This window comes from Mobula birostris, chromosome 22 (genome assembly GCF_030028105.1).
Source record: "Mobula birostris isolate sMobBir1 chromosome 22, sMobBir1.hap1, whole genome shotgun sequence".
Lineage (NCBI taxonomy): Eukaryota > Metazoa > Chordata > Chondrichthyes > Myliobatiformes > Myliobatidae > Mobula > Mobula birostris.
The window spans coordinates 24,094,730-24,121,863 of NC_092391.1; the positions used below are offsets into that span (position 1 = coordinate 24,094,730).

The 27,134-nt window shown below is 41.0% G+C and overlaps 1 protein-coding gene across 2 annotated transcripts in view; it reads right to left on the reverse strand.

The window, feature by feature from the left end:
* The window catches only part of nup214 (nucleoporin 214), a 124,745-nt gene that overhangs the window by 17,103 nt on the left and 80,508 nt on the right, over positions 1-27,134 (reverse strand). For both annotated transcript variants that reach the window (XM_072240327.1, XM_072240326.1), the window contains exons 26-31: positions 26,647-26,740; positions 25,400-25,481; positions 23,406-23,467; positions 21,078-23,168; positions 9,121-9,188; positions 7,250-7,385 (exon numbers count right to left, since the gene is read on the reverse strand). In XM_072240327.1, coding sequence (XP_072096428.1) covers positions 7,250-7,385; positions 9,121-9,188; positions 21,078-23,168; positions 23,406-23,467; positions 25,400-25,481; positions 26,647-26,740 — 2,533 coding nt within the window. The remainder of the gene's footprint in view (positions 1-7,249; positions 7,386-9,120; positions 9,189-21,077; positions 23,169-23,405; positions 23,468-25,399; positions 25,482-26,646; positions 26,741-27,134) is intronic.

Sequence of the window (27,134 nt, forward strand, 5' to 3'; positions counted from 1 at the left end):
AGGATTGAGACCAAAATATTAACTGATCCAGATCCTTCCCCTCTACAACTTACAGTTCTACTATCAGGCAAATTACAGTACATGTTAACTTTGCTCCCCCCTCCCTGCTATCTGACCTGCTGAGTATTTCCAGTATCTTGTTTTTATTTCAGAATACCAACATAAGCAACTTTCAATTACAGAGGGTAATAGATAGATTACACGAGCGGACAAAGATACGGCAAATGTAGTACGATCTTGTATTTTGTTCCTTTCAAGTCACAAATTTTTGAACTTTTCCTTGAAGGACAGTGGAGACAGCCTTTCAATATTTAAAAACAGAGGTAGGTAGATTCTAGATAAGGAAGGAATGAAAGGTTGCCAGGATAAGTGAGAATACAGAGTTGAGATTACACTCAGATCAGTCATAATAATATTGAACGGTGGCTCAAAGAGCCTGCTGACCTTCTCCTGTTCCCAATTGTTTGCATGGCAATATTAATAAATTTTACATTAATTGTCATTTTTGGTCCAATTAAGTATCCCCAGTCTTCACTGCTTACTAAATAAAGCACACTAAAATACACATGGGTAGCCAATGTGGAAAACAGCCCAGCCGCATTCCGTTAAATTCGGCAGATTATTACCTGATCAGCAGCCGCTCAATTGTTTGCAAAGTGGTAGAAGGTGTCATTGACAGCATTTATCAAATGGCACTTAAACTCCACAGCAATATCCAGTTTAGGGTTTGCAACAACCGCTCAGCTCTAGAACTCATCACAGTCCTGATCCAAATCCCAAATGTGAGGTGAGAATGTTAGATCAAGGGGCCCCGCTAAAGCCGTATTTATTTATTGGCATGCACCGCAGAGTAGGGCATTCTGGCCCTGCGAGTTGTGCCACCCAGCAATACCCCAATTTAATCCTAGCTTATCACAGGACATTTACAATGACTAGCTAACCTACCAACTGGTACATCTTTGGAAAGTGGGAGGTGCCCTAAACACCTGGAAGAAACCCACATGGTCATGGGGAGAACGTACAAACTCCTTACAGGCAGCGGGCAGGAATTGAACCAGGGTCGCTGGTACTAAAAAGTGTTGTGCTACACTACCGTGCAGCCTTAATAGAGTCCCACCTTATCCAAAGGATGGTGTTGCAGATACTGGAGGGCGGAAGTTGCTCAGGGCATTGCCCTCGAACCAACCATTTTCAACTGCTTCATCAGGGATGCTCTTTCCACAAGAGTGAAAGTGGGAATGTTGCACCATGCTCAACTTTGTTTGCAATTTTTTTTAGAAAATGATGTGAAAGTAGAGAAGAAATAAAGCAGAAATAGATCGCTTATGCCTGCTCTGTTTTTCAATAGGAAAATGCTGATGCTAGGCCCCAGAGCCACTCTCAAGCATCAACAGCAAATCCAAAAATGCATTTCATTTTAAAATCTGTTTTGAACAAACCGAGTGTCCACAAGCCTCCTAGGCAGAGAATTCCAAAAATTCATGACCTACTATGCAAAATTAAATTCTCATCTCTGTCACGGATAGATAACATTATGTTTTTAAGACTGGCGTCTGCTAGGGGAAACATTAATCTCATATCTAACCTGTCAAGGCTGTAATAATTTTATGCATTTCAATGAGATCATATCACTATTTTCTAAATGCCACTAAACTAAGAAATCTTCAGGAACAGTGATCATGACACATTTTATGTAAAAACCTGAGAGTGATTGAGTCCAGTTGAAACCGAGGTCTTTAAATATGAATAAAGCACACTAGGAAGGCATGGAGGACTGAGATAGAAACATAGAAAACCTACAGCACAATACAGGCACTTTGGCCCACAATGCTGTGTCGAACACGCACTTACTTTAGAAATTACCTAGGGTTACCCATAGTCCTCTATTTTCCTAAGATGTCTTTTTCTAGCCAGGAGTCTCTTAAAAGACCCTATTGTATCCACCTCCACCACCATCGTCAACAGCCCATTCCACGCACTCACCACTCTCTACATAAAAAACTTAACCACTGACATCCCCTCTGTACCTACTTTCAAGCACCTTAAAACTGTGCCCTCTCGTGTTAGCCAGTTCAGCCCTGGGAAAAAGCCTCTGACTATCCACACAATCAATGCCTCTCATCATCTTGTACACCTCTATCAGGTCACCTCTCATCCTCCATCGCTTCAAGGAGAAAAGGCCAAGTTCACTCAACCTATTCTCGTAAGGCATGCTCCCCAATCTAGGCAACATCCTTGTAAATCTTCTCTGCACCTCCTCTACAGTTTCCACATCCTTCCTGTAGGGGGGTTACCATAACTGAGCACAGTACTTCAAGTGGGGTCTGACCAGGGTCCTATATAGCTGCAACATTACCTCTCAGCTCTTGAACTCAAGATGGCCATGCATATTGGGAAATTACCTTAAGGATATGACAATAAATAAGAGACCAACTTCTTAAAAATTAAAATACAGCTTATGTGTAATATAAAGTTAAAAGAGTAGCATACCCACAGCTACCTATCATTAGATCAAATGAAAAACTTTATATTGCCAAAAGCTTCTATAGTCAATCTCGAAATTTGATAGGCAGAAAGTCTGACGTAGCAGTATTTCAGTGGAGAAAAGGAAATTACAGTTGTATGAGAGAGGAGTTGGCCAAAGTAAATTGGAAGGAGATGCTGGCAGAGATGACAGCAAAGTAGCAATGGTGTGAGTTTCTGGGAAAAATGAGTATGATGCAGGATAAAAAAACAAAAACAAAGAAATACTCAAATGGCAAAATAGTACAACCGTGGCTGACAAGGGAAGTCAAAGCTAATGTAAAAGCAAAAGAGAGGACATACAACAAAGCAAAAATTAGCCGGAAGATAGAGGACTGGGAAACTTTTATAAACCTACAGTGAGCAACTAAAAGAATCATTTGGAGGGAAAAGATGAAATACGAAAGCAAGCTAGCAACAACATCAAAGTTGATAGTAAAAGCTTTTTCAAGTATATATATAAAAAAAAAAGAGAAATCAGAATGGATATAGGACCATTAGAAAATGAGGCCTGAGTAATAATAACTGGGGACAAGGAGATGGCAGATGAACTAAACAGGTATTTTGCATCAGTCTTCACTCTGGAAGACACTAGCAGTATGCCAGATATTGAAGGGTGTGAGGGAAGAGAAGTGAGTGTAGTCACTATTACAAGGGAGAAGGTGCTCAAAAAGATAAAAGACCCAATAAGTCACCCAGACCAGATGAACTGCACCCTAGGGTTCTGAAAGAGGTAGTGGTAGAGATTGTAGAGGCATTAATATATTTCAAAAATCATTGGACTCTGGTATGGTGCCAAAGGACTGGAAAATTGCAAATGTCACTTCACTTTTTAAGAAAGGTGGCAAGCAGCAGAAAGGAAATTATAGACCAGTTAGCCTGATCTCAGTGGTTGGGAAGATGTTGGGTTCAATTGTTAAGGAGGAGGAGGTTATTAGATTAGATTCAACTTTATTGCCATTGTGTCGAGTACAGATACAAAGCCAATGAAGTGCATTTAGCATCTGACCAGAAATGCAAAGAATAGTGTTATTTACAAAATAACTGTGAATAAAAAAAGTGCTACAGCACACAAATATAAAAGTACTGAGACAGTACAATACGGATGCAATACTGCTTAGTGCTGTGATGAGAGGTTCAACAGTGTCACAGCCTCAGGGAAGAAGCTGTTCCTGTGCCTGCTGGTGCGGGAGCGGAGGCTCCTGTAGCGCCTACCGGATGGGAGGTGAGTAAAATGTCCATGGTTAGGGTGAGATGCATCCCTGATAATGCTTTTCGCCCTGCCCAGGCAGCGTTTATGGTAGATGTTCTCAATGGTGGGCAACTGGGTGCCGATCATCCGCTAGGCAGTTTTCATCACACGCTGGAGTGCTTTGTGGTCCGATACGTACGATGGAGTACTTGGTAGGACGAAGTCAGCACTGTTTCCTTAAGAGAAAATATTGCCTGACAAACCTGTTGGAATTCTTTGAGGAAATTACAAATAGGATAGATAAAAGGGGATACAGAGGATGTTGTATATTTGGACTTTCAGAAGCCCTTTGACAAAGTGTCACACATGAGGCTGCTTACTAAACTAAGAGCCCAAGTATTACAAGCAAGTTACTGCCATGGTTAGAGCATTGGCAGATTGGTAGGAGGCAGCAAGTGGGAATAAAAGGATCCTTTCTGGTTAGCTGGCAGTGACTAGTGATATTCCACAGGGGTTGGTGTTTGGACTGTTTATTCTTATACTGTATGTCAGTAATTTAGATGATGGAATAGATGGCTTTCTTGCCAAGTTTGCAGATGATACAAAGATTGGTGGAGGGGCAGGTAGTGTTGAGGAAACAGGTAGGCTGCAGAAGAACTTAGACAGATTAGGAGAATAGGCAAGAAAGTGACAAATGAAATACAATGTTGGAAAAATGCATGGTTATGCACTTTGGTAGAAGAAATAAATGTGCAGACTATTCTCTAAATGAGAAAATCCAAAAATCTGAGATGCAGAGACTTGGGAGTCCTTGTGCAGAACACTCTAAACGTTAACTTGCAGGTAGAGTCAGTGGTGAGGATGGCAAATGCAATGTTCGCATTCATTTCAAGAGGTCCAGAATACAACAGCAAGGATGTGATGCTGAGGTTTTATAAGGCACTAGTGACATCACACCTTGAGTATTGTAAACAGTTTTGGGTTTTTCATCTGAGAAAAGATGTGCTAGCATTGGAGAGGGTTCAGAGGAGATTCACAAGGATGATTCTGAAAATGAAAGTGCTAAAGTAAGAGGAAAGTTTGATAGCTCTGGGTCTGTACTCACTAGAACTTAGAAGGAGAAGGGGAGATTGCATTGAAACCTTTTGGATGTTGAAAGGCCTAGACAGAGTAGATGTGGAAAGGGTGTTTCCCCATGGTGGGGGAGTCTAGGATAAGAGGGCACAGCCTCAGGATAGAGGAGCGTTCATTTAAAAACCAGAAATGGGGAGAAATTTCTTTCACCAGAAGGAGGTGAATTTGTGGAATTTGTTGCCACATGCAGCTGTGAAGGCCAGGTCCTTGGGTGTATTTAAGGCAGAGCTTGACAGTTTCTTGATTGGACACAGCATCAAAGGTTACAGGAAGAAGTGGGGCTGGGGTGGGGTGGGGGGGGGGGGAGATCAGCCATGATTGAATACAGAGCAGGCTCAATGGGCCAAATGGCCGAATTCTGCTCCTTGTCTTATGGTCCAAAAGAGAACAGTAAGCTCAAGGAAAACTGAAGAATTCCACAAAGGAGGACTAAACCATCAATAAGGAAAGGTAAATACAACTGCCAGTGAGAAACACAATGATAGATTCTACACACATGTAAAACATAAAAGTTTAGCAGAATACTTATGTAGGACACTTTCAAACTGAGGAAAAATTATATTTGTGAGAAAGAAAATGGAAGATAAACAAATATAATGTTTCTGTCTTGACTAAAGATACAAAAAGATCCTCCTGGAAATAATGACGAACGACAAGCCTAGCATAAACGAGGAGCTCAAAGAAATAAGCATTACAGTAAAACTCCATTAATTTGACATGTTTGGAACCTCACTGTGTCGGACAGGCTGATTTTCTGGAATACTACATGTTATTCTTATTAATAAATCAATACAATTTCAATTCACTTTTATTTTTTAAAAGTTTCATGATAGAACGAAAAAAAAATTACTAAGGAAACCTGGTAAAGGGAATACAGGAACTGGGACCTGGTATGTAAGATGGAATGCAGGAACCAGGATCCACAGAGTGAGGCAGACACAGGATCTCTAGGATTTTTGAATAGATGGACAGCAGATCATCAGAATTCTACTGAATTTTAAAAAACTAGTAGTGGAGAAATTAATGGGAACAAAAGCTGATAAATCGCAAGCACCTGATGACCAGCATCCTAGGATTTTGAAAGAGGAGACAATGGAAATATGTCATCTCCCAATATTCCACTGGAGTTTAATTCGGGAAGTGTGAACTCACGTATTTCAGTAAGAAGAATCAAGAAGCGGATTATTATCTAAATGGAGGGAGATTAGAAATGAGAAAAGTTCAGAGGGATTTAGGTTTTCTAGTGCATGAATTACAAAAAGTTCATAGACAGATGTAACAAGAGGGCAAGGGGTTGGAGTTCAAGCTTTTGTAACAGTTGTACAATGCTGGTGAGGCCATAACTGAAATACCCACATATTTGCCCTCAAAGGTGAAAAGGAATGATCATCTCCAACAAGAGATTCTCACTACTGCCCCTTGTTATACCAATCTCTGTACTTCCATTTTTAAAAAGCACTTGTCAGGCAGCAACTCAACTGCACCAACACTGGTAGGAGTTATGAAAAGGGAGATTCTACAAAATATAAAAGAAATGGAAAAGGAAGCTCTTGGGAAAGGATAATATGATAAGGTCCTGACTAACCCACAACGTGGTATTTATGCAGTATCTCTGGTTAAAGTGGGTAAGTGGATGATCGAAACATACATCTTTTCCCTTCTGTTGTCAAAAAAAAGCCTTCAATTTCTGCAGTAATTTTCACAAAGTCCCAAAGTGCAGTCACAGTTGTGTTCAATGAAACACAGCAAGCAATATGTGTACTGCCAAGTCTCAATAAATGTATTGAGATAACAGCTTAATAATCCATTATGACAATGTTGGTTGAGGACAAATATTTATTAATTAACAGAGAAAGCTTCCTTGCTGTTTAAATATTGTGATATGACCTTCTAAATAAATGGAAGGCACCATATGGGGGCTTAGTTTAATCCTTGATCTAAAAAAATGGCATGCACAAAATGATAAGCAATACTTGAGAGCTGCCACTTAAAATGTCACCTTAGAATTTGTCCTTTAAGTAGCTGAGGTGGGAATTTAAGCCCACAACATTCAGAATGCTTCTTCCGTGGGGACTGATCTAAAACCCCCAATGCAGAACATCTTATCCAACCATCTTTCAAAACCATCTTTAATATTTCATGTAATATTAATATAATTATGTAAAACATTATTTTACAATACATCTAAAATATACAAGTTATACAAATATGAAATATATTTAAATGACATTAACATAAAATAAAACATCCATCCACTCTAGTCTCACTACCCATCCGTATTCAGATGTGAAATGGAATCCATTTTTGCTGACTTAATTAAGCTGCAAAATGCAAATAATATAGACTATTATGTTCTTAAGCATATTAACCAGAAAGTTCACAAACAAAAATTAAACTTACTTGAAGAGTCAGCAGTTCCAAAACCTATCTGTCTGAATGGATTTTTAGTGGCTGCGTCTTGGCTTGGCTTTCCCCCCAGTCCACTGAAGAACCCAGTTGGAGCAGTTGAAGAGCCAAAGACTGTTCCCTTGGCACCCTGTAGAATCAGGGAATAGTGACAATTCAGCTATGCACCAACTTAATCTTTTGACAAACTAAGCTAGCAGCAAAACTTATTGAATGAAACACAAGAGACTGCAGATGCTGGAATCTTGAGCAACAAATAAAACACTGGAGGAACTCAGCAGGTCAGGGAGCTTCTGTGGAGGAAAATGGGCAGCTGCCATTTCGGGTCAAGACCCTTCATCTGGACAAAGAAAATTTATATAGCACCTAAAAAGTACCGATTGTCCAAAAGGTGCTAAAGCAGAGTATTGTCAGATAAAAGTTCACACTAAGCCACAAAGCTACACAAGAACAAATGAACAATAGGTTAAGGAGAACATCCTGGATGAAAAAAAGCTAAGTGGGTGAGAGAATTGGGAAGGGTAGCTCAGAGAAAAGAGCAATGACAGTGAAAATGCAGCTGCCGAACCTGAACATAGAAATCAGAGATGTGCACATACTTGTAGTCAGGAAACTTAAGATTTTGGGAGGCTACAGGAAATCTGGGAAGGGGAAAGCAAAGACCAAAAGGGTCATGCAATTAAGGGTGAGAATTCTGAAACATAGTTATTGCTACACTACAACCCAATGTGGGGACTGGAGACACAAGAGACTGTGACAATAATCAGTTGACAAATAATCAGCTGAGTTTCTCCAATGCAGGTCAGTGGTCATAAAAAGTCACTTTAGGGTACAGTTTTAAACAAGTTGTTGCACATTAGACACGAGATGCTGGAGGAACTCAGCAGGCCAGGCAGCATCTATAGAAAAAGAGTAAAGTCGAATTTTGGGCTGTGACTCTTAGGCAGGACTGGAGAGAAAAAGCTGAGGGTCTCAGCCCAAAACGTCGGCTGTACTCTTCCATATATGCTGCCTGGCCTGCTGAGCTCCTCCAGCATTTTGTGTGTGTTGCTTGGATTTCCAGCATCTGCAGATTTTCTCTCGTTTGTTATACATCAGATACTGCAGACACTAAATCAGCATCTTCTTTTTGCATACACCAGCACCAGCACAGCAAATAAGCGAGAATCAGAACATCGGTAAGTAGGGTCCTTGTGAAATAAATACAATTCAAATCTAATTGACATGAAAAGCCACATAATTATTATGCTTCAGTTAACAATAGATATACTTGGGAGTAGAAGTCAGAAATTTAGCCTTCAGCCATGATCACTATTATCATTTCAGTTGTTCACTATAATTCTAGTCAGCAGTGCAACTTTACAAGTTCATATGTACACATCCTGAAGTACAATTCTCAGAATGAACGCAGTTTACTCTAGAAGAGTCTTGAAGAAGGGTCTCAGCCTTAAACGTCTACTGTTTATTCATTTCCATAGATGCTGCCTGACCCGCTGAGTTCCTCCAGCATTTTGCATGAGTTGCTTTGGATTTCCAGCATCTGCAGACTTTCTCATGTTTACAGTTTACTCTATTTCTACATCTAAACCATTACAGCATTACAAGATGAGACAACAGAATCAATATCTGGGGAATAATAAAAGTCACATCTTAACAACGAGTACAGGAATGAGACCAAGTCTCTGATGTTAACCCCAGTTCTCTATCCAAAAGCTGATGTCTGGCTTGCTGAATATTCCCAGCATCCATTATTTTCTGCTCAGCAACCTTGTGATTACATGAGCCTATGAAAGAGTAGATCACTTTCTGGCTCGGCTTACAATGGAATTCAATGTGGTTGTGTTTCAAAGTTTACAGAACGTTACCTGACCAAATACGCTGCTGGTATTTGCAGACTGACCAAACACACTGCCTGCCGAAGAACCAGTGAAGCCTGAAAATGACAAGAGTACAGTATCTCAGACATGTAATTCAATTCACAAAGACAATATAGCTAGGAGTTTCATTGCAATTGGATAAGACACTGTCTAAAACTTGCTTCGAAACAAAAAAAATTGGAGCTTAAAACAAGAAAGATTATTTACTGTGCCATTCCTTTTAAAAGGTTGTACATCTTTCCCTTATGAAGTATTCCCTTTGGAAGCATACAGACAATTACACTTCTGACATTGGGTTCCACATCATACAGAAAGCTTCTCCCCATCATCTTCTCACTCCTTTGGCAATTATTTTAAATTGCTCTCCTCTGTCTACATACACCTACCTCAAACTGATGAAAAGTTTCACTTTCACCTATTCTCTCTGGGAAAATATGTTCTATACTTCCATTATTTTAAAGATAGCTTTATTTGTCACGTGTACATCAAATCATACAGTGAAATGTATCATCTGCATCAACGACCAACACAGCTCGAGGATGCGCTGGGGGCAGTAATCAAGTCTCTCCATACTTCCAGTACCAGCATCCATAGCATGGCCGCAACTTACTAACCCTAACCCGTATGTCTTTGGAACGTGGCTAGCCTGATGCTATTACAGCTTTGGGTGTTCCAGAGTTCAACTCCAGTGCCGCCTGTATGAAGTCTTTTTGCCCTCCCTGTGGAACGTGTGGGTTTTCTCCAGGTGCTCTGGTTTCCTCCCACACTCCAAAGATGTACCAGATAGGTTAGGGATAATCGAGGTTGTCAGGGGTCACTAGGGCAGAGTGACTGGCAGGACCAGAGGGCCTACTCGGCGCTGTATTACTAAATAAACAAACAAACCGGAGCACGTGGAGGAAACCCACACAGTCATAGGGAGAACATACAAGCTCCTTACAGACATCAGTGGGAATCAAACCCCAATCACTGGCACTGTAAAGCATTATGCTTACCATTGCACTATCATGCTGCCCTGTTAAATCATCCCATAACTTCGCTCGAAGTGCAATCTCAGTTTCTCCAGCATTTCAACATAAATGAAACCTTTCCGATTCCTGGTGCCATCCTCACAGCCAAGGCATGCAGGAGGAAAGAATGTACCAACTGGACACAAAATACTAGGCCTTATTTAGCAATTGTAAAGATGGTCATAGGAACTCAGCAGGTCAGGCAGCATCTATGGAGAGAATAAACAGTCAATGTTTCAGGCTGAGACATCCTGACGAAGGGTCTCAGCCTAAAACGTCGACTATTTATGCTGTCTGACCCGATGAGTTCCACCAGTTTTTATTGTAATGTACTGAGTGTGAGAAATCCTTTTTAATAACGCAAGACATTCAAATATTCTGCAGGGTGGAATAAAGTCTAGTATCAATTATGGTATCCAAGATCACAAAATGCTCTAAATAGTTAAAACTTAAAGAAAGAGATAGGATAGAAGTATTAGGCACAATTAGCCTTTCTGTGATCAGTTCAATACTTCTAGTCAGGAATACAAAGTAAACATACAAAATAGCAGACTGTGAGAATAACCTAATGGATGTTTGAAATGGAAAGGAACTGAGAAATTGAGGGGTACAAATTTTGGTCAGACAAGTTCTGCAAAAAACTTGAGAACACTGCCTGAAATGGTCCTCATCTTCTGAATGAGACTTGCCCTCCATGCCTTATTGCAATAGTTTTGTGGTCAACACATTCTGAGGAATGCGTATGTATCAGCAAAGGGCATGAAGATATCCGAGATTGGTCGCTGCTGCTAAATGTGGCTACTGTAATCGTGTCACAAAGTCCAGTCATATCACCATTGTGTTAGTTCATTACACTTGGACAAATTAACTAGCGCTGCCCATTGCTCTCCCCCAGGATACACATGGTTACTGAGGACCATTTAGAAGCTGCATGGAGAACAGCAAGAGCACAGAAGGTACTGAAAGGGGAGAACAACACATAGCAACAGTGGCTGGGCAGCATTACTGACTATCCTGCCAGACTGGATCTGTGGCAAGTGGTAGGTGGACCTTCTTCACAATCTATTAGCACAGAATGATGGTTTTTCCGTCACATCAATTAAGGCAGATGTAGAAAAAGCAGTTCAAAATTGGGCATTCAGCTGCAGAATTGTATTCCGCAAGAGTAAGATTCATGACTCAGCATACTCCTCAGGTTTTGATTCAGTGAGCAGTGTAGAGTGGCGCATCAAGAACATTATCAATCAATGTAAATTTAGAACACTATAAATACTTTCACTGTATGCTGAAGAGTGACAGAAAGATCTTCTAAATCAGCTTTATTTGTCACAAGTACCTCAAGTAAAATGCGGTTTTAGTCAGTGAGGACTGTGCTGGGCAGCCTGCATTATGTCTCCCCACCACCCCACCCTCCACTTCCAGTGACAACATAGCATGCCCACAACTCACAAAACCTAACCGTTATGTTTTTGGAATGTGGGAAGAAAACAGAGCACCCAGAGGAAACCCATGCAGTCACGGGGAGAACATACGAAGTCTTTAAAAGCAATGGTGGGAACTGAACTCTGATCAGTAATTGTGGGTACTGTAAATGATGTGCTAACCGCTAACACTACCGTGCTGCCCTACTCTCGATACTGTTAAACTATCCGAAACTAACACTTCAGATCAAAGTTCTGCAGTTCAACGACATCCAGCTGAAATTAGCAGTTTAATTGTTTTTTTTACTTATTCCTTCAAGGGACATACATGTGACAGGCCTGCTCATCTCAATTGGACACAGGCTTTACTCAGCAGTTTTACAGGGCAGTTACATTGAGATGGGTCTGGTGTCATGAAAAAGCTAGAGCCAGTAAAGATACAAGTTACATTCCCTCAAGGATATTAGTAAACCAGATAGATTTAATGACAGTTTAGTACTATTATAGTTCATGTTACCGATGATATAAGCTGCTTTAAAAAAAGTCCCAGATTTAAATGTAGTGCACTTAAATTCCCCAACTGACGTCATAGGATTAAGACCGATGTCTCTAGATGGATGTATTGTATATCTGAACTGCTTCAATCCATGCACTGTCCATTCACTAAAGCAAAGAAGTACTGATTCTCAAATTGGTGTCATAGAATGTGTTGCTGGACAGATAGTTCACTGCTCTCATCTCCCATCTTTGGAACATCTCAGCATTAGCAGTTAACAAGTTTCAAAGTCTAGATTAAAATCAAAGCTAATAGTCCATTTTAACAATCTATTACTTCATGGCAATTTGTAGAAATGGCCTTCAAATCAAACTTACATCAAGCCTCAAATATCCATTTACATTTTAGGAACCTGTACACAGCATTCAGCTGGGGTAAAGATAATAAATATGATCAGTGACAGAACTTGGCCTAGTTCAGACATGCCCCTGGAGAGAGTTGTCACTTCACCTGCACTTCTTTGCTATATAAATATCGCAATAAACTGCTCTGGAAGTTGTACTTGTTGGTATAGCTCTACAAATAAAAAAAGTCATCACCTTAACTTGTTGGAAATCCAACCTGTCAGGCATGATATAGCATAGAAAAATGGGCAGCTTCACCTCTAGGAGTAGCCATCTTTCTACTGAGTGGAGATGTATACAAGTGGAGCTGAGTGGAGCTTTTACAAGTATATTAAGAGCAAAAGGATTGTAAGGGATAAAATTGGTCCTCTAGAAGATCAGAGTGGTCGGCTATGTGCGGAACCAAAGGAAATGGGGGAGATCTTAAATAGGTTTTTTGCATCTGTATTTACTAAGGAAGCTGGCAGGAAATCTATGGAATTAAGGGAATCAAGTAGTGAGACCATGGAAACTGTACAGATTGAAACGGAGGAGGTGCTTGCTGTCTTGAGGAAAATTAAAGTGGATAAATCCCCAGGACCTGACAGAGTGTTCCCTCGGACCTTGAAGGAGACTAGTGTTGAAATTGCGGAGGCCCTGGCAGAAATATTTAAAATGTCGCTGTCTACGGGTGAAGTGCCGGAGGATTGGAGAGTGGCTCATGTTGTTTCGTTGTTTAAAAAAGGATCGAAAAGTAATCCGGGAAATTATAGGCCGGTGAGTTTAACGTCAGTAGTAGGTAAGTTATTGGAGGGAGTACTAAGAGACAGAATCTACAAGCATTTGGGTAGACAGGGGCTTGTTAGGGAGAGTCAACATGGCTTTGTGCGTGGCAGGTCATGTTTGACCAATCTGTTGGAGTTTTTCAAGGAGGTTACCAGGAAAGTGGATGAAGGGGAGGCAGTGGATATTGTCTACATGGACTTCAGTAAGGCCTTTGACAAGGTCCCGCATGGGAGGTTAGTTAGGAAAATTCAGTCGCTAGGTATACATGGAGAGGTGGTAAATTGGATTAGACATTGGCTCGATGGAAGAAGCCAGAGAGTGGTGGTAGAGAATTGCTTCTCTGAGTGGAGGCCTGTGACTAGTGGTGTGCCACAGGGATCAGTGCTGGGTCCATTGTTATTTGTCATCTATATCAATGATCTGGATGATAATGTGGTAAATTGGATCAGCAAGTTTGCTGATGATACAAAGATTGGAGGTGTAGTAGACAGTGAGGAAGGTTTTCAGAGCCTGGAGAGGGACTTGGACCAGCTGGAAAAATGGGCTGAAAAATGGCAGATGGAGCTTAATACTGACAAGTGTGAGGTATTGCACGTTGGAAGGACAAACCAACGTAGAACATACAGGGTTAATGGTAAGGCACTGAGGAGCGCAGTGGAACAGAGGGATCTGGGAATACAGATACAAAATTCCCTAAAAGTGGCGTCACAGGTAGATAGGGTCGTAAAGAGAGCTTTTGGTACATTGGCCTTAATTAATCGAAGTATTGAGTATAAGAGCTGGAATGTTATGATGAGGCTGTACAAGGCATTGGTGAGGCCGAATCTGGAGTATTGTGTTCAGTTTTGGACACGAAATTACAGGAAGGATATAAATAAGGTTGAAAGAGTGCAGAGAAGGTTTACAAGGACGTTGCTGGGACTTGAGAAACTCAGTTACAGAGAAAGGTTGAATAGGTTAGGACTTTATTCCCTGGAGCGTAGAAGAATGAGGGGAGATTTGATAGAGGTATATAAAATTATGATGGGTATAGATAGAGTGAATGCAAGCAGGCTTTTTCCACTGAGGCAAGGGGAGAAAAAAAACCAGAGGACATGGGTTAAGGGTGAGGGGGGAAAAGTTTAAAGGGAACATTGGGGGGGCTTCTTCACACAGAGAGTGGTGGGAGTATGGAATAAGCTGCCAGACGAGGTGGTAAATGCGGGTTCTTTTTTAACATTTAAGAATAAATTGGACAGATACATGGATGGGAGGTGTATGGAGGGATATGGTCCGTATGCAGGTCAGTGGGACTAGGCAGAAAATGGTTCGGCACAGCCAAGAAGGGCCAAAGGGCCTGTTTCTGTGCTGTAGTTTCTATGGTTCTATGGTATATAATTCTCTACAGATAATACTTACCTGCTGAACACTTAAAGAGTGTCCCTTTTATTTTATTTCCAGTATTTGTAGTTCTTTGCCATTCATGACATTGCCTATCCCCATAACAAAAAAAATTAGAGATTGTGAAATAATCTAAAGCACTTAGAAGACCTTAGAATGAATCAGAGTATATGAATTAACTGAAACAAAATAGCACAGAAAGAAATAAAGAATAAAATACCAGACGGAGATAAGCCCTAATAACTAGAGTTTAGCAACACAATGATTTCTTAGATTACACTAAAATAGACTATTTTTCTTCTCATTGTTTTTTTCTTTCAAAAATTGTTTATAATTTATGTTTAATTTATATTTTTCTTGTGACTGATGCTTATATGATGTTAGGTGCCTGTGAGGACGTTGCACTTTCTGTGCATACTACAATAAACTCAGTACGAGAAAAGACAAATGATAGAAAGGTAGAAATTTAAAATGTGCTGTTTTCAGTGCCTAATAATTTATAACTAAAAGGGAATGAGGCTCCATTAGTTTATTCTTTTTCTGAAGGAGAATTGCTAATATACAGACATTAATGATTATCACCTCACTCAAAGGGTATTACTTTATATCATCTCTCCCTTCATCCTGGACTCCACCAACAAACATCAGACCATTCCCTTTCATACAGTAACAGACCTCATTTTCCCTAATCTACACAGTTTTTCAATCTTGTCATGCCACAGCCCATTTCTACTTTCTGCCCAAAACACACAGGCAGAACTTTCCAGGAAGACCCTTGTTTCAACCTGCACTTGCCCTACAAAATTTTCCTTCCTACCCCAACCTTTGTTTTTCTCTGTGATCCAGTGCCTACTCATTTGTATTGCCACTTCTTTTGACAGTTTCCTGATCCCAACCGGTTCATCTTCCAATGGACATACAATCTCTTCCAGTGCCATCCCACATCAGGAGGATCTAAAAGCTCTCAGCTTCTTCCTTGAACAAGGGTCCAACTAATTCCCTCCAACAACATTTTAATTTGCCTGACTGAAATTGTCCTCACATTGAACAACATCTTTCAACAAACAACCTGCTGGAGGAACTCGGTGGGTCAAGCAGCATCTGTGGGAGGACAGGAAACATTTAACGTTTCTTGTTGGAAACCCTCCTGCAGGTCAGCATTACTCATTACTATTACTCTCGCTCCTATTAAATTATATTCTGAAACACACTTTTGTAACTGAACTCACTGAAAATTTTCATTAAAACAATTAAGACAATGTGAGAAATGAAATGAATCCACTTATCAATCATAAATTATATGAATTTGATGCAGTTTTCTACGAAAGTGTTTTTATGTACCTGAAAATGTAACAATTTCTCTCACCATTGCTGAGTACTTCCCCCATTTTGTTTAATTCCTGAAGCACAATCACTTAGTAATCATTTACCACATTAAGTTACCTAATTAAACACCACCATAATCAAATATTTAATGCCCATGAACATGCCCCCAGCCGATATGCAGTGACCAGCAAATGAATGCCAAAAACAAGCTTGAGGGATATGTAACCATCTTCAGTCAAAAGTGGCAAGAATATGATAGACCTCAGCCTCTTTCTCATCCCTTTGTCATTACAGAATTTGTCTTCAGTCAATTCATTTTATTTCACTTCCCTTTATGGAAAAAAAAGTATCATTTGCAAAGTAAGAAGTTATCCAGGTATGTGCATACCCAATCAAACTAATTGATGAGAAATGCCCTGATTCTGGAACTAACACAAAGGAGGTTGTCCCATCCTGATGAAGGGTCTCGGCCCAAAAGGTCATCTGTTTATTTCTCCATAGATACTGCTTTACCTGCTGAATTCCTCCAGCATTTGGTGCATGTCACTCTGGATTTTCAGCATCTGCAGAATCTGTGTTTACAAAGAAAGATGATTGTGCTTGTTTTAGGAAATCTTGGCTGCTGCGGATGCTCCTCAGGTCCGTGTCCTTAACTCAACAAATTTTAAGCTGCTTCATCAATAACTGGTCCTCCAAAGCAAGGTCAGTATTACAGAATCAAGATATTTACAATAAAGGAAGCTATTTAGCACACCTTGGTACATACCAATTGAAAGGTGCCACCTAACCTAATACCATCTTTCAAACCTTCGACTATTGCTTCACAGGTTATGACCCCTGAAGTACAATACATACCCCAAAACACTTTTTTTTAATCTAATGAGATCTTCTGCCCCTACCATCCTCTCCAAATTCTAAATTCCTGCTGCCTTTTGGGGAAAAATATTCACCTTCCCAATAACCCTTCCACAAATAGTTTAAATCTATGCCACCAAGTTTTCAATCTCTAACCTTAGTGAAATAGGTCTATCCCATATCCCACTGACCCCTTATAATTTAGAACAGAAAATGCTAGAAATACTCAGGAGTTTTGGCTGCATTGGTGGAAAGAGAAACAAAGTTAACTTTTCAGGTCAGAGACTCTTCAGCTGTTCTGATGAAGAGACTTAAGGCTGATTTATACTTGTGTGTAAGGGCTACGCCGTAAGCCTGATTTATACTTTTGCGTAGCCCTACGCCGCAGCGAGCATGCGTAATTGTGTCTGCGTCGCTCTGCAATTCACCGCCAAAACGCTAGTTGGCAGTGGGGTTTCTATGCCCGTGTTGAGTTTCTTCATGAGAGACATGGACGAGGAAATGCATTTCAAATATTTTCGGATGTTGGCAGATAAATTTGACAATTTGGTTCAACCATTTGTTTTGCATCAGTGTACAGACTTGGCGGAGAAAAGTAACTAGAAATGCATAGGAGGAAATGCGATGCTACCAAGTGGACCAATCACAGCTGTTGCGGTCTGCGTTGCCGCGACGCGCGAGTTACATTTTTGGGGAGGTATATGTCACCCTACAGCGTAGGGTATGCGGTACCTACGGCATACATTTGACACAGAAGTATAAATTGGGCTTTAGATCTGAAACATTGAAACTATTTTTGATTGTGATACCTGCTGTTTCTTTGAGCTTCATTAATTAATCACCAGTTTTAGTCGTGGTTTGTCCTGTGTTTTCTTGTGATATCATTCTGAGGAACGCTGTATATCATTTTTTAACACATGTCCTTCTAAATGACAATAAACGAAAACTGAACTGAACTGAACCTGTGTACTCTCTCCAGTGCAATCTAACAGCAATGTGACCAGAACTCGGGCAGTATTCCAATAATGGTCTAACAAATGCTTAGCTCACCTCTTTCTTATATTCGATGCCTCAGCTAATAAAGGGATACATACTTTATGCCCTTTTAAATCACTAAACTGACCTGTTCTGCTCCTTTGCGGATGCAACCTTCAAAGTTCCAAAGTCCACACCATTCCGTTTACTGAGCAGTTCCCTCACCTTGCTGCAAATCACCACATGCATGACCTGACCATCTGTATTTTCCTGTAGTCCTAAACTTGCCTCCTCACTGTCAACCACATGGCCAGTTTTTATATCACATGCAAACTTTGTTCCATGATCCTTATATTTAAGCCTACAACATTCATGTTTATTAAGGGAAAGGGGTCATATAGTTTCAGGACTCCATTGTTTGTCTATACCATTCAAGCAAGTTCTGTGAAATCCCACCAGTAACAATATTCCAAATACAAACACAAATATCAATTGCCCCTTTGCTTCCTACTACAAAGTCAATTTCAGATCCAATTTGCCAGGGCCCTGTGGGCTTTTGTGCTTTTCTTGGCCAGCCTTCCATTCAGGCATGTTAAAAAGCTTGCAAGCATACAGTGCTTTCAGTGATCCTGTTATTGTTTGTTCAAACAATGCCATCAAGTCAGCTGGTGGACTGGTGTGAGAACAACAAACTAAGTCTGAATGTGGAGAAGACCAAGGAAATGATTGCGGACTTTAGGAAGGTGCAGATGAACCATCCCCCTCTGCACATACATGGCTCCTCCGTAGACAGAGTTAAGTGCACCAAGTTCATGGGAGTTCACATCACAGATGACCTCACATAGTCCCTCAATATCACCTCCCTGAATAAAAAGGCACAGTAGTGCCTCCACTTCCTGAGGGGATTGAAGTAAGTAAGGCTCCCCCTCCACCCCATCTCAACTGAATTTTACAGGAGCACCTCTGAGAGCATCCTAACAAACTGCATCTCCATCTGGTATGGGAGCAGAGCACTGGACCGGAAGTGCCTACAAAAGACTGTGAGAACGGCTGAGGGGATCACAGGGGTCTCCCTACCATCCATCAGGGACACTTAACAGGAGCGCTGTGTACGCAGGGGCCCTTAGTATTATCAAGGATCTCACCCATCCATCTTGCATCCTCTTTGACTTTCTAGCAGCAGGTAGGAGACTCCAAAACACAAAGACAAGAAAAGTCTTCCCTCAGGCTATTAGGGTTCTGAACTCACTGCCATAATTGTCTTATGTAGACTATTTTCTAAATGAGGGTATTATTAAAAAAATCAGAGGTAACAAAGGGACTTGGGTGCCCTCTTGCAGGATTCCATAAAGATTAACTTGCAAGTTGAGTCAGTGGTAAGGAAGGTAAATGCAATGTTAGTACTTGTTTCAAGACGACTAGAATATAAGAGCAAGGAAGTAATACTGAGATTTTAAAAGGCATTGATTAGATCACACTTGGAGTATTGTGAACAGCTTGAGCCCCTTATCTAAGAAAGGATGTGCTGGGCTTGGAGAGGGTCTGAAGGAGGTTCAGGGAATGATTCCAGGAATGAAAGGGTTAACGTAATGAGGCGCATTTGATGGCTCTAGACCTGTACTAGCTGAAGTTTAGAAGAATGAGGGGGGATCTCATTGAAACCTATTGAACTTTGAAAGCCCTAGATGGAGTGGATGTGGAGAAGATGTTTCCAATAGTGGGTGAGTCTATGACCAGCCTCAGAATAGAGGGCTATCCATTTAGAACAGAGAAGAGGAGGAATTTCTTTAGTCAGAGGATGGTGAATCTGTGAAATTCATTGCCGTGGGCGGCTACTAAGTATATTTAAGCTGGAGGTTGATAGGTTCTTGGTTAGTCAGGGTGTCAAAGGATAAATGAAGACAGGAGAATGGAATTGAAGGGGATAATAAGTCAGCCAAGATGGAATGGCAGAGCAGACTTGATGGTCCGAGTGACCTAATTCTACTCCTACTTATTCATTTATTGAGATACAGCATGGAATAGGCATTTCTGGCCCTTTGAGCCACTCTGCCCAGCAACCCCCAATTTAACCCAAGCCTAATCATGGGACAATATACAATGACTAATTAACTGGTACGTCTTCGGACTGTAAGAGGAAACCTACCTGGAGGAATCCCACGTGGTGACGGGGAGAACCTACAAACTTCTTACAGGCAGCAGCGGGAATCGAACCCGCGTTATCTGCACTGTAAAGCATTGTGCTACCGTTACTATCTATGACTCTTTTGGCCTTAAGAGCAGATCAAAGGCTGGTTCATATTTGCTGAAGCCTCATCTACAGGCTTTCAGGCATGATTAAATCTTCTCCGTAGCACCAAGGCTCAAATTTTGACTGGATTGTCAAAACAAAATAAAAAAAAAAACAATACTCTAGATTGACACTTGACTTGCCCAAACTTTCTCTTCCTCCATTATCACTGCACTATGGATAATCTACTATATCTGTTCCAACAGTGTGATTATAGTCTCTTTGACTGCACCTAAGCTTCAGACAACTGCCAGTCAAAAGAGGGGGCACATCTTCGTCAATGATACCTTTATTACATGAGACAAATGGGAATGTCTCACTCTTAGAAACACGCAGTATGTAAAGCCAAGGCTTTTCCTTGTTATGAAACATTCTGAAGAGATAGGAACAACAGATGGCCAAATTACCTTAAGCTTGGTCATTGTTCAATCAGCTCATGGCTGATCTGCATCATAAATTCATTCATCCATCGTATTTCAAGATCTATTCATGCACAAGCTGTCAGAAGTCTGGCAACCTGTTTGGAAAACTGACCTGTGGTTCAGGCAGCTTGTCTTTTGGGTAAATCATGGGAAGAGAAAACTACATACTTCCACTGACCCATGTGTGGTTATGAATGATAGGATATATAAATGCAATAATTTATTAGTTTTAAGAAAAAAGATAATTAGTGTTAAACATAAAAGTATTTCACAGGAAAATGCCCTTCAACCCAAGACCGTGCTGACCATTCTGCTAATCTAATTAATTCCATTTGCCTGCACTTGGTCCACATCACCCTGTTCATATGCTTGTTTAAATTTCTCTTAAGTGTTTCTATAACCTCCCCCGGCATGTACCATTCTATGTGTAAAAATCTTGCCTCACATATTCCTTTAAACAGCACCCCCCCACCCCATTTTAAACCTATGTTCTCCAGTATTTGACACATTTACATGCTAGGAAAAAGACCCCGCCTACCGACTAAATGACTCTCAATTTTATAAAGATGATTACACAGATGTTAAATCAAATCTCTTTTACCTGAAGGCTGGAAATTAAATCCAGGTGCAAGAGTTGCCGATGTGCTGGATCCAAAACTAGGTGCTTGACCATAATTGGTATTTTGTCCAAATGCGGGAGCACTCGATTGCCCAAACATTACCCCACCACTGGAAGATGGGGTGCCAAATGAAAATGCATTGGCATTGGACGGCCCACTGAAGGGACTGGCAGTCGGCGCAGATGGTGCAGCAGAAGTGGGTTGACCAAAGACTGATGGTGATCCAAACGTTGGTTGTGTAAAACTGAACCCAGCACTGGAGGTACTGGCAGGTTGACCAAAGCCCATAGCATTAGTCTGGCCAAAGGCTGGTTTTCCAAAATTGACGGCTGAGGTACTGCCTGTAAAAGGAGAGTTGGTGGCATCAGATTTGCTTGATGAAGCTTGTACAGCACCTAGGGAGGATGCTGAATTTTGTTGACTGAGCATTAGTCCTGAGGATAGATCCTTATTTTCAGTTTGGTTGAACACGGACACAGGTGTGCTGGAGTTGACATGTGGGGACACCAAGAGTGAGGCCAAGCTGGGCTGGGACGAAGTCCCAAGCTGTTGTGGTAAGGCAGCACTGGTGCTGACAGAGGTACCACTGCTCCCTGACACAATAGCAGCAGTGGACTGAGGATAAACAATGGATGAGGCAACAGATGCTGCTGAAGTCTGGCTGGATTCTGTTGTAGCAGCTACTTCAGTTGGAGCACTTACAGAGGCTAAAGATGGAACAGCAGAGGAACTAGTCACAGTAACAGCTGGTGAAACAAGACTAGACGGTGCACTTGTAATTCCTGTGTTATTTGGTGCGCCAGCTGACACTGGTGGCTCCAAAGCTGATTTTTCAGAGGAACTTGAAATGGAGAGGTTCCCACTGCCAATTTCTTTCTTCTCTTCGGAAGTAGGCAACTTTGAAACTTCAGAAACTATTGCAGTTTCGGAAGCCAAAGAGCTTAATGATCCTGTGAAGCCTGAACCTTGGACACTACCTGCTGCTGTAACAGAAGCAGGACTCTGTACAGAACTGTTAGGCTTAAAAATGGAACTGGACTTACTAGATGCTGATGACAAACTACCACGTAAACTGGAAGATTCAGCATTGGTTGTAGGAACATTGGAAAATAATGGTCCAGACTGTTTGTTGTCAACAGATACAGCTGTCGTTGCTTCCGTGGTATCTAACTTTGCCAGCGGAAAGGCATTCCCAAAAGGCAAAGTAGCTGGAGGTGCTGCTGATGTTCTAGGCGTTTGCGCAAAGCTGAAACTCCCCTGTGGAGATTTATCCAATTTGGTGGCATCATCCATCTGATTGACCACTAGACCAGAGAAGCTGCCGATTGTGACTCCTCCAGTGCTGCCCTGAAAGAAAATGCTTTCAGGCTTGGGCAACTGTGGCTGCTGTGCCACCTCAGGCTTGGATGGCAGCTGCTGCTGCAGCTGCACCTCGGGCTTGGGGGGTGGCTGCTGCTGCAGTGCTGGCTCAGGCTTGGGTGTCGGCTGTTGCTCCACCACCTCGGGCTTGGGGGGTGGCGGCTGCTGCTGCAGTGCCGACTCAAGCTTAGGTGCCAACTGTTGCTGCTGCTGGAGTGATGCTTCAGGCTTGGGTGGTGGCAGTTGCTGCAGTACTGGCTCAGGCTTGGCCAGAGGCTGCTGCTGCTGCTCTCCCTCAGACTTGGGCGGCGGCAGCAGCTGCTGTTGCTGTGTCATTTCAAGCTTGGGTAACGGTTGCTGAGGCTGTTGGACTTTAGGTGCTTGAAACTCTGTTGTGGAAGATCGAGTCCCAGATTTGGAAGGGTGGAGCTCGGCTCTTGACTGCTGCACCTCAGTTTGGCTTGTTGTACCGAGAGTGGCAGGCTCAGTGGGTGTTCCACTTGTAAACTGGCTCTCTGATGCTTGATCTGAACTTACGCAAACACTACTGCCAGAAGTAGTGGACCCAGATAAAGAGGGCTCAAGTGAAGAAGCGGAGCTAGGGATGGTCTTTGTGGTCCCAAAGGAAAAGGGGACATCAGTACTTGATCCAAAGGCAGGCTTAGTTACTCCAAAGCTGGTGGGAAGAGTTTCTTTGGTACTTCCAGGTGTCCCTACAGAATAGAAAGGGTTTAGAGACAATGGATTAATTGAAACTGGGAACAAATTCAATTTTTATTAATTAAAGAAGTTTTCTTTTCTATGGAAATATACAAGGAATAAAATAGTTCCAAGAAAACTTAGTGCTGAGGAGCCTACAATTCAGAGAAACAGTTACATTTTCGGGAAGTCTTCACTATAATAAGCCTCCTGAGAAACAGCTAAAATAATAGTGATAGCCCAGGACTTACCCAGAGTGATGCCATTCAGAGCATTTAAGGAGGTGGTGCTTGGATTTGCAAAACGGAACCCACTGTAAAAGAAAACTAACATTAGAGAATGTTTCCGAATTGAGAATATATTCAACAGGTGCTTTTCAGAGAGAGATCTGTATCATCATATCAGGGATTGAGATTTCCACTGGTGTTACTTAATTCAATAAGAGTGGGCCTCACCAATGATACCTCACAAGATAGATGAGATGTACCAATATGGCCAGAAGAGAAATTACTGCAGCTACCACATGGCACATAAACAAAGAAAACACATCAGTCATGCAATAAATGGGGTAATCAGCACCTTCACAAATTACAATGGACAGTAAAGATTTTGCTTCTTGGATACTTTTTGGTGTCTTATGGATTTTATACCACGATCATAAAATTCACCATGAAATTTCCCTATCACGCACTATTTTTATTTCAATTCATAATTCAATTCAGCTAAAATGTTGCCCACAACATAAGCTGAAAAGTCTTCTGTCTAGTCCAGGCATGCCTTAGTAAGCTTTGGGTTGCCAGCATGACCCACAACAATAGCGTCTTTTTATTGATTCTTCGGTGTTTAGCCTGAAAGCTGTGCTGCTACACAAAGGCAATGTCCACCTTCAATACCAAATGGCTGTGCAGTACACATGAATGAAAACTACTGAAATTTGGAAGTCTTGTTGGAACATATACAATACAGCAACGACAACTGGAACATCTGTAGTGATCTGAAAGTACTAACACTGCTACTACAAATGCCAATGGGATAGCCATGCTAAAAAATCTCACTACATTAACAAAGATTGGCCACTCCAGAAGCAGTTGCTTCTATGGCAGAAAAGTGTAGCACATAAGCCACTTGTACACCGAACAAAGATATTATTACCTCCTCTTCATATAAAATTGGAGCATTTAAAAAAAAATTGTGAAAGCGACGAACAAGGAAGGTGAAGGGTTTTGATACTTGAGACAGATGTTTCCCAGAATAACTGATGCCAAGATGAAGAGGGGCATTTTTTTTGGTTCATAAATCAAACAGGTCATCAATAACAGGCAATTTGTAGAACTTCTAGTGGGACCGGAGAAAACTGCATGTAAGACATTCAAGGATGTCACTGAATTTTTTCTTGGCAACTATAGCACTAAGCTACGTACAGCTGGCTAACAACATGCTTCAAGAATACAAAACCACGAAGTGCAATGTGTCATCAAAGATTCATTTTCTGCATTCCCATTTAGACTTCTTCCCTGCAAATCTTGGCAGTCAGTGATTAGCATGGTGAAAGGTTTCATCAGGGCACTGCGGTTATGGAGAAACGGTATCAGGGCAATTGAAATCCATTAATGCTAGTTGATCATTGTTGAACACTTAAGCAAAAAGCCTCAGACACTAAGTACAAACAAAAATCATCAATAAAACATTTTTAGTTTAGTCAAACTATTGCAAACCGTCAGCAATAAAGGTTAATTTCTTGTTTCTCCAAATTCCTATGCGATACAAGTAGTCTGAAATTATATTTGAGTTCAGCTTCAAGTGGTCTATCAGAATGATGAAAAATTTCTGAGGAAGCAACACTTTAGAAAAAAATTTGCTCTCCAATGTTATTTTTAGTTTATTTTTATTTGGAGAAACAGCATAGTAGCAGGCCCTTCCAGTCCAACCGGCCCAATGACCCCCATGTGAACAATTAACCTACTAACACGTACGTCTTTGGAATGTGGGAGAAAACTGGAGCACCTGGAGGAAACCTACACGGTCAGGGGAGAATGTAGTAATTCCTTACAGATAGCGGTAGGAAATGAACCTGGCACTGACACTGCAGCAGCATCACGCTAACCACTACACTACCAAGCCACCCATTTAATTATCAGTAAAAGGCAAACATGACTTTTGATAAGAAAAACTGATTAACCCACTTTTGCTTTCAATGTATAATTCCAATTTATGTAAATATTCTTCAAACATAAAAATTACTTACGAAGAGGCTCCTGGAAACGAGGAGATTTTTTGGGGAGCAGAAATGACATTTTCAGATTTCAAAAGACTTTGCACTTGACCCCCTGTAAAAAGGACAAATTACTTCTGAGTGGCTGACTTTGGCAAATACAGGGGATCAGCAACCTGAGGAAGATACATAGCTTCATTTTGTATGTTGGGATATGGGTTGAAACATGAGGAGCCAGTGAATCAGCAGTACATTGGATTGTAAAGAAGCACTGTTATTCAGATATCTGTGGCACATCTCAGAAACAGAATTTTAAGACACAGAGAACTACTTGTCCATTGCATTTATGCCAGCAATAAGAATCCAACTGAGAAAATTTCCATTTTTCAGCTTCCAGGTTTAATCTTGTTGGCAAAGATGCAAAGAGGTGCCATTTTGAATATGATAAGAGTACCTGGTTCATTCATCCTTTGTGCAGGAATAAAACAAAAGATTCAAAGGTGGTAATTATACAGATATTTTGTAAATAATTAAGGAAATCAGGTGAAGTATGTTGTTAGAGTTGGGACAGGTCTGTATAAACAGAATGCAAAACAAGCTTTTTACTGCACTTGGAACACGTGACAATAAATCAAATCCAAAAAAACCCATCTTCTTTCAGCATTCCAAAAAGTCCATTCCACCAGTGACTCTCTATCCATCTAGCTAGTCATCCTGCTTCTTATTACACATTTCCATGCAACACCTGCCCTTCTAACTCTTCCATTCTGAGTTATAAAAATGATCCTTCCAGCTGAAGCAACAATTCACTTACACTTTGTCCAATTGCCTGCATTGCATCCAGTGCTTTCAATGTGGTCTCTTCTGCACTAGAGAAACCAAATGCAGAGTGACTGACCATTTTGCAGAACACACATGTTCAGTCTGTAGAAGTCTATGCTGCTGGTACTGTCACTTCAATTTTCCATCACACTTACATACAAAGCTTTCTGTCTTCCAACTTTTACAGTGTTCCATTGCTGCCCAACATAAGCTCAAAGAAGAACTCCTTACCTTTTATCTATGCAGTTCCCCAGACTTAAGGACTCTCAGGAAGTACAATTGCATCCTAGAGAACTTTGATGGACTTGCTTAGACCTACCACTTTGCTAATTGTTTCAGCTTCTGTTTTGTTTCAGCACAAAGACTTCACTTCCCACCTCACCCTGATTACTATAATTCATTTTCCCTAGAAGCAAATGACAAAAGACCCTCAAAAAAAAAAACCTCATTCTCCTTACCTGTGGGAGCAGCGAAGGTAAAACTTTTTACAGATGACGTTGATGAGGATTCTGACAGAGTTAATCCAGTTTCAGGGGGCATCATTGAAGATACCTGCAAATTTGAGTACAAATTCCAACTTAGAAAGTGAAGCACATCAACCTCCTCTGAAGTGCCTGTCTGATTCTCGGTGATGAGGTCCGATGCCGCCTTGTGCACATAAATGCCAACAGATGAAAAGGAAGTGACAGAAGCCTCGCCAATGAAATGAGCACTAAACAAAACTACTAGTTTAGTTGACTGTCAAACATATTAAAAACTGAGTGACTTTGAAACTCGCCGATACTCAAATACAAATTATTTAAATACAATAAAAATAATTCAAATTTTATTAAAAATTGAGAAACAAGACATACAAATATAAAATAAAATAACTTTTAAAAACACTCAGTTTTAATGAAAAAATGTTAGTTTCATAGTATTTGTCTTGCTCCTTAGCAATCACTTA